The 8422-nt window shown below is 35.8% G+C and overlaps 1 protein-coding gene across 1 annotated transcript; it reads right to left on the bottom strand.

Moving 5' to 3' along the window:
* Positions 1–6941: 6941 nt before the first annotated feature.
* LOC136071402 (uncharacterized) lies at positions 6942–8012 on the bottom strand. The gene has a single exon (XM_065782630.1). It carries the CDS (start codon positions 8010–8012, stop codon positions 6942–6944), a length of 1071 nt encoding a protein of 356 aa, XP_065638702.1.
* Positions 8013–8422: the final 410 nt, after the last annotated feature.

The following is an 8422-nucleotide window of genomic DNA, read 5'->3' as shown; positions in this document are numbered from 1 at the left end:
AAAAAATATAATCAATTTGAGATCGATTTAGTTTTGGACTATCTGATCACTTATTGTTATACTGGAGCTGATTCCAATCACAGTGGTTATTGCTAAGCTCATTCGTTTAAACACTACTTGTTTCGGAGGAAAACTCATCAGTATATATTGAAATAGTAAATAAAGTTTCATTCACTATGATTGCAATAAAAAAATCGAGGCAGGGCAGTTGTGGTATAAAGAAATTTAGAAAATATTGTTATCAAGAAATGTAATTCTACATGGAGAAGTATCATTATATATAAATAAATAAATAATTTTTTTTTTTATACAAATCTCAAGAGGGTGTGTCATGTTCTATTTATTTTGAGTATGATTTTTTCTTTTTTGAAAATCACATTTATTCTATAAGGAAAACCATAGTGTGGAAGGAATTGACTTATCTTAACATTTATACAAATCTTAAAGCGGGAGTGCGGTTTCATGAAATTATAATAAACTAAGTTATACTTGTTTATACACAGACATAAACATAAATATAAACATTTACATACATTCATATATGCAAATTTATACAAATACAAAATAAGATAGATGTAAATTGTACAAAAATAAATGAAAATGTATATCACGTGGAAAGAGTTTTAGACTTTATAACAGAAAGATAATCAAATTTGAGGTGAGTATAATACTTGAGTGAGATATGAAGAGAGAGTTATAATTATGTTTGCCTTTCTTTATTCAATTTATCAATCCATTGGATAACAATACAATGCTTGATAAAATAAAATAGCAATTAATGACAAAAGGAAATAACAACCGATCAAATAATATCCTATCTCCTCTTAAGAATCTTATTAATATTGATAAAATTTATCAACTAAAAAACTAAACAATCCTACTGAAGCAAATATGTAAAACAACTGATAGCACTACTTTTCTTAACTTATAAACTTCGTCCTTGTAGAGCCCACACAATCCTTGCAAACGTTGCATAACCCATTCTAGGTTCATCCAGACATGCTTTGTTCTTAACGTGTCTTTAAGAAAGGATGGAAAAAGCCATAAATTGTTCACACTTGGTAATAGTTTACTTTTTCATATTTTGACTGAAGGATGATTCCGTTCACCAAAAAAAGAAAAAAAAAAAGATCTTTTTTGGCTCTATTCAAAAGACAAGTCTAGCATGGTGGTTTTCATTTAGCTATCGCAATCCATTTTCTTGATAATGGGTCAAATGTATAGGATCAACTGGGGCATCAGTGATAGACTAATGGTATAAAAAATATTTTAAAGGCTTATAAAGGTCCATTTGCATGTTACGGTCATAATGAGATCCTAACAAAGTCATCTTGAACCATATATATTTGATACTCTCTTATTCATAACTAGTGACAGATTCTTGTAAAACTTCCATTGTTCACTCAAATTTTAATACATAACTTTTACAAAATGACTTAGTAATTAATATGATTGATGGTTTTAAGAACATATTAAATGAATTTCAAAATTACTTTTTCCCCTAATTGGTGCTAAATTAATTTTTCAAGGTTATGTAGTAAATATAATCACAAGCCAAAATAATAAAAATAAGAAGAAGAAGAGAGAAGGGGATTAATAGGAATGGTTGTATCATTGACAACCTTCATCTGCATCAGGGACGGAGGCAAGGGAAGCCCCCTGTCCCAAAAAATAAAATAACATTAGTAGGTAAATATATCAGTCCATTATATTGGTGTAGACATGGAGCTCTCTTTATCACATATTGTGTGGTATTAATTTACTATTATACTGTAAAATGTAATGGAAATTGATAGTTCAAAAATGTGTTGAAAACACAAGAGCTGTTTAGACCCCCAAATTAAAGTTATAGCTCGATTGATTTTACTCTAACTTAATACTAAGTGTAGAAAAGAGTAAATGCGAGCAGATAAACAAATAAGCTACTCTAGCCCATAATCATTATAACACAACAATAAAATGAAAGGTAAAAAAGTAGGGAAGAAGAATGCAAACACAAGATAACACGCCGATGTGTTATCGAAGAGGAAACCGAAGAACTTGGCGAAAAACCTCTAGCGGTAATCGATCCGCTAGACAATCACTTAGGATACATGGGTTAGCAAGAGACCCTTCAAGCCTAATATACTCGGTATACCTAAGCCCTCCAAACTCCTACTCCAACAAGGCTTCACGGAACCACGTCTTGTCTAACTCTTCGGATCCCGTAATACGCCCGATTGCATCCGCCAAAGCCTGGCTTTTTCCAATGCTTCCCAGTAGCACCAAAACCTCACTGAACACTCTGAAATAGTGTAGTAAGTGTTTGGGCTATCAACCTCTCAATGGTACAAAAATGGAGAGGTAGGAGTTGAGGAAAATCCACAAGTAATTGTGTAGAGAAATGTGGGTATAACAATCACTAACTCTCAAGGTTTATGGCTAGGGTTTTCTCTAAGAAGCACCTTCAACATATGTGGGTATATATAGTGTGGGTACAGATAGTGTGTATCAGATAGGACAATCTGGCAAAACAGAATGTTTCGCAGGTGTCTCGCAGGAAGGCCTTACTTGCATGATACTCATGAAAATCAGCTATCTCTATCCTGTCCTGGCTCTTCGCATTCCAGTCATGTGCAGGGCACATGCTTCACTTTGCAAGAAGCTTAGTCGCAAAATACCCACGAAAACAACTTTTTTCTTCATGCCCTGAGTCTTCACACACTCTCTCTTTCTCACACAACCCTTAAAGTGAAATTCCACAATAATACAGGATATAAAAGATTGAACATAATTACAATCAAATTTGGCACGGAATAAAAGCCAACAAAATACATAGTTGTAAATTACAACTTTACAATCTCCCCCTTTGGCTATTCCGTGACAAAACCCCTAAAACAGATTCTAGACTTAAACATGAGTTTGGGAACAGTGGCAAAACTCACTCACACTTAATTTAGAAGCTGTGAAGCACTTGCATGTATATACCTGCAACCTAAAACACTCGCACACAAACAAAACTTTCATTAAGCTTATGACAAGTTGAATACATGGTATGTACATGAGCAAGTAAAATGCGATCAAGTTTGTAAATACTATAAAACATGTAAACATATCTTGATCATACAAGAATAGTCATTAGAGAATGACTACAATGAACATTTAGTAAATGCTCATCCGGACACGCAATGCAATTAAGATTAATCACAAGAATCAATTGCAAGTCCAACACTCAACCAATGCAAAATACACAAAGTATTTGCATCTAGGAAAAAATATCCTACTAGGGTACAAGAGTGAGGTACTTAAGATATATAATCAACATCTAAAAGTACAAAAAAAATGCTACAAAGCATTGAGATAAACACAAATATTGAATATAAACTGAAATTAAAAACAGAGTATTTAAGCTTTAAAGAAAAGCAATAAAAACAACTATCCAAGATTTATAAAAACTAAAATTGTAAATAGTTTAAACCAAAACATAAATAAAGCTAAACCACCTGAATGAACCAATGTATCTAAGTCTAAACTCTGTCTACTCTTTGCTCCCCCTCAAATGTGCAAGCTCCCCTTCAAAATTTTCTCCCCTTTTTTGACCGGAATGGCCAAAAAGGCTAGAACTGGTCAGACTCTGAATCTGATCCCTGGGCCATGGATAAATCCTCTATTTGTGAAGATATTGCAATGATCTGAACCTGGATATAGGCAAACTGGTATGCGGTGTGCTGCACATAGGAGTCAAGCACGGTAAACATCTGGTCCACTCTAGCTAGGAGGCGATCAAGTCTATCTAATCCTTGTGCTGAAGATGATGGTTGAGCTAAAGACTCTAGAGCAGTGGTAAATCTATCAATCTCCTCCTCTGTGTCACCACCCTCTTCCTTAACACGATCCCTTGGTATTGAAGACACATCGGTTCTAGATCCTCGAATGTGAGATGTGTTTCGAATCACTATGTGTGCACCAATAGGGTAATCTCTATGCATAATAGTGAGACCACTTTGAAGTTTGAGTTTTGCCTTTGCAATGAGGCCCATAATGAAAGAGGGAAATGGCATGACAATTTTGGAGTTCCGCTTCTCAATGCTCTTGGTCAAGAGATGGAAAATGTGTCCACAAATATCAATCTCCTTGTGAGTAAAGATATCATACAAGAAGATTGTCCTTGGACCAAACAGTGTCGTCAGGTTGGTGACCAGATACTTGTGGATCATCATATAAGCAAGAGCTCTCATCTCTAGATTGAACGGAATTGTGTCCATGGACTTCTTGGTTGGTGTACCCCTAAGAATCTTTACCATTTCCTCATTGGATTCCAGACGATCATCATACTGAACTGTGATTGGCTGTGAAGGTGGACGAACTTCAAGGAAGTCTTGGATTGAATCTCTTGTAATCACAAATTCCTTGTGTCTCACCCAACAATTAATGTGGTATTCGTCCACACTAGCATTTGAAAAGAACACTTTAATGATTTTTGAGTATACATTTCCACTCGGAGTTAACAGCTTTGTCTATATCTCCAAGGGTATCCAATTGGACAACTCTGTCCATAATTATTGTGGCTCGCTTGTAGCAGTCATTGTAAGCCATATCTGCCTCAACAGACTTGAAGTTGACGGAATCCGTTCGAGCACGCTTGGTGTATTTCTTGGTTGCTGAATGTTTGGTAGGAGACATCTGCACATATAATAACCAAGCAAGAGAAAAACAAGTGCAAAAACACAAAACAGACCACAAAACTTGATTAGATTAAAGTTAGTCCAAAATAGAAGTAAACATACTTGAAACAGAGCATAACAAACTCAAAACAACATGTTATAAGTGTTAGAACATGTGAACAGAAGCATAAAGCAAGACACAAGTGACTGTGCATGTGTGTGCAGCAGATGATGCATAAGGTGTGCCTAGTGGGTGCCTTATGTGTGCCTAGGAGGTGCATGGCATGGCATTGAGGCACAAATTGGGCAAATTGTGTAAAACACACACCCATTGACCAAAACATGTAAAACATGTTCAATCAAGGGTAAACCCAAGCAATGGAACTCATTTGAGTCCACTACAACACAAAAATGTCACACGGACATTCTGTCAAATACATAGCATGCAACAATGCACTACACCAATGAACATTGTATGAACATGACGAAATCTACCTCAATACATGTTTCGATTGCTACAAGGGGCCAACACAGATGCACACAAGCCAAATGGGACTCAGCCCAATCAAAATTTTGAAAAAAATTTCACAAAAATCATAAATCCCAACCCATTTTCGAAAATCCCCAAATTTTGAAAACCTAAGTTAATTTCTGCAAAATGTAAGACAAAGATGAAAAAAATGTTTTAGAAAACATACATTGATGTTGAAAATGCAGAAAACAAGCTTGAAAATGATGGGGTTTGAATGAAAAATGATTTTAGGATGAGAGTGGTTCGAGAGAGACAAGACAAGGGAAAATAGAGAGTGTTTGAAAAACTGTCACATCTGCCTTATAAAACTAAAAACACGCGTTTTTCGTAGGTTAGGTAGTCGAAAAATTAGTTGCGAAAAACATCACTGAAGCACATAAGCTTTCGCAAAAAGCTCTTAGTCGCAAAATAGTCGTGATACAATCGCGATAGACTCTGTATGAAGTAAAAACTTTTTGATTTCCCTTAAATTCTTTTCACGGGAAGCTCTAAGTCGCGAGCTTCTCGCGAAACTACCTCTGAACTAGTTTTTGAAGAAAAACACAAAACTGCATTTTGAACAAAAATTAAAAACGCGAAAGTATAAAATCACTTTCAAAAACATATAAAACATTGAAAAAAAAATTTGTGTTTGATCAACAAGTAATTGAGCATACACATCACATTTGAACATGTACAATCACACAAATGAGATAAGCATTAATTGAATCAAAGTCTTGTGTGTTGTGGGTGAGTATCAAATGTGGAATAATCCTTGAACCAGAGTGAAACTTTAATGATCAATTCAATCAAGTCATACATAACTGGTACTAAGTCAAATGGACTATCTTAATTATAGAAATAAGCATATATGACCTCCCACACGAGAATGATTACAAAACTTAGAAGCTTTTCATTTGGCTACTACATAAATCATAACATTTGATCCTTTTTGGATAATATATCTCTTTTTGAGATCGGTACTTGAAATTTTTGATATTTCAACATTGAAAGTTAGCCTTTGGCTTTTTGAGCAGCATACATTTCAATACAAAAGTCGCTTTCCCTTTTTTCTAGTCAAATACTAGTATATGCGACAGGTTTTTGTAGCTTATAATCTCTTTTTCATTTTGAGATTTGCATTTGGTGAGCTTTTTAAGCAAAAACATAAAAAATAAAGATGGGAAGAGATATAGGCATAAGTCTATGCAAGTATCAAGACCATCAAGACAATTGACCAATCATTCATGACAAATTTGAAGATCTATTTACAACAATCACACATGATTTTCAAGATTTCTCCCACACAGATATATGTGTATACATAACAAGCTAAGCTCATAAATGCACTATGCCATTAGTACGAAAGTATTAGGCCAAACTCACATGTGATAAACACAACACAAGCGATCAAACTTTTTGAGATTTTTCAATTTTTATGGGTTTTTGAATTTTTGAACACACTCAAAAGCAGAAAAAATAAAGTAAGATCAACAAAAACAGGTACAAACCAAAACTTGTAAAAGAAACATGCTATAAACTGAAAGTAAAGCATAACATGATGCATGAACCTATGATCCTAAACATTGGAAGTATTAATGCATGGACATAGGAGGTGATCATGCATAAGTACCATTTTTCACCCACACATCACATGCGTTTGGGGTGATATCCCTATAGGATTGGGTACGAGTGTTGTGACCTTCAAACCTTCTGTTGAAGTTTGCCAAGCAGGTGGTGAATGCATCAATCATCTTCATCACATCCATCACTCCGGAATCACCATCTCAGCCTCTTGATTGTTCAACAGCCCAATTCCTTTTGTCATCTCTTGGTCCTCTTGACCTTTGATCCCTTGCATTCTTCAATGCTCTAAGCTTATGACAATTTGGTCTAGTGTGCCCTTGAAGTCCACAATATTGGCAGAAATGTTTTGTTCTAGGACTTTTTTGTGGTTTTGGAAGTGATTTCCCTTTAGCTTCAAGCCTGACTAGTGATTGGTTACGAGGCTTATTCAACACTCGTTGGTCAACCACATTCTTATTCTTCTCCTCCTTCACTTTCTCAGCAGTAGGGGTAACTAATATTGTCTCCTTGGCTTTCACAAACCTCACTTCCTTGGTTACATTGACAGCCAAACTACTTTCTCCAGTATATTCCAATCCGGTTTTGCTGGAGAAAGGTTTTTGATGAGAAAGAACTTCATCAAGCTTTTTAGAAGAGACTCGCTCTACTTTAGCATTTACTTGAATCACTTTAAGCTCAAGGAATTTCACCTTTGTGTAGGCTTCAGTTAGCTCTCCATTCAGGGTCTCTATCTCACACTTGGCCTCCTTGTATCGCATTAGGAGACTTCTATAGTCCTCCTCTACCTTCTTCATCTTTTTAACGGCTGTCTTGACCACCCTTGCATATTCTCCTGACTTCTCAAGGAGGGAATTATAGTTTTCTTGAATTCCCACTGTAGTTTCATCTTCTTTAGCATCAGATTCTTCTACTGCTCCCATTGACTCCACTTCACTATGTTCCCCAAGCTCTTCTATTAGAAAACTCAAGTCCTCTGACGACTCAACATGAGGAATAGTTATAAAAGCAGAGTAATTCCCTTCTCCATCACAGTTCTCTTCTAAATCTGAATTGGAAGAGTCCGAATCTCTAAGAGTTGTGGCATACGCCTTGCCCTTCTCTCTTAGATAGTTGGGACACTCCTTCTTGAGATGTCCATGGCCATTGCATTCATAACACACAATGCCTTGAGGGGACTGAGAATCTTTCCCATCTTTCTTCTTAAACTCATTCCTATCTCCTTTGGAGGATGAAAACTTCTTTCTGCTAAACGGTTTCCCACTATTCTTCATTTTTAGAAATTTTCAGAAGTTCTTTGCCAGGAATGCTACCTCCTTCTCCACATCCTCTTCAGAGGAGTCATCCATTCTCTCGGTGATGGTTTTGAGAGCAAGAGATTTACTCGACTTATGAGAAGGTAGTCCCAGCTCATATGTTTGGAGAGACCTAATGAGCTCTTGGATTTTGATCTCATCCAAGTCTTTACTCTCTTCTATAGCAGTGACTTTTGCTCGGAAGCTCTCCGATAAGGATCTCAAAATCTTTCTCACCACCTTAGCATCTTCAATGTTCTCACTGAGATTGAGCTTAGCAATTACAATTTCATTGAACTTCCCATAGAATGAATCAAAAAGTTCATCATCACCCATCTTGAGCTCTTCAAATTTGGTGGTAAGCATCTGGAGTTTTGTGTCCTTAACTT

The sequence above is a fragment of the Quercus suber genome, unplaced genomic scaffold (genome assembly GCF_002906115.3).
Source record: "Quercus suber isolate HL8 unplaced genomic scaffold, Cork oak 2.0 scaffold_16, whole genome shotgun sequence".
NCBI classification, from domain to species: Eukaryota; Viridiplantae; Streptophyta; class Magnoliopsida; order Fagales; family Fagaceae; genus Quercus; species Quercus suber.
Note: the sequence above shows the minus strand (reverse complement) of the source record. Positions and strands in the feature narration are given on the sequence as shown.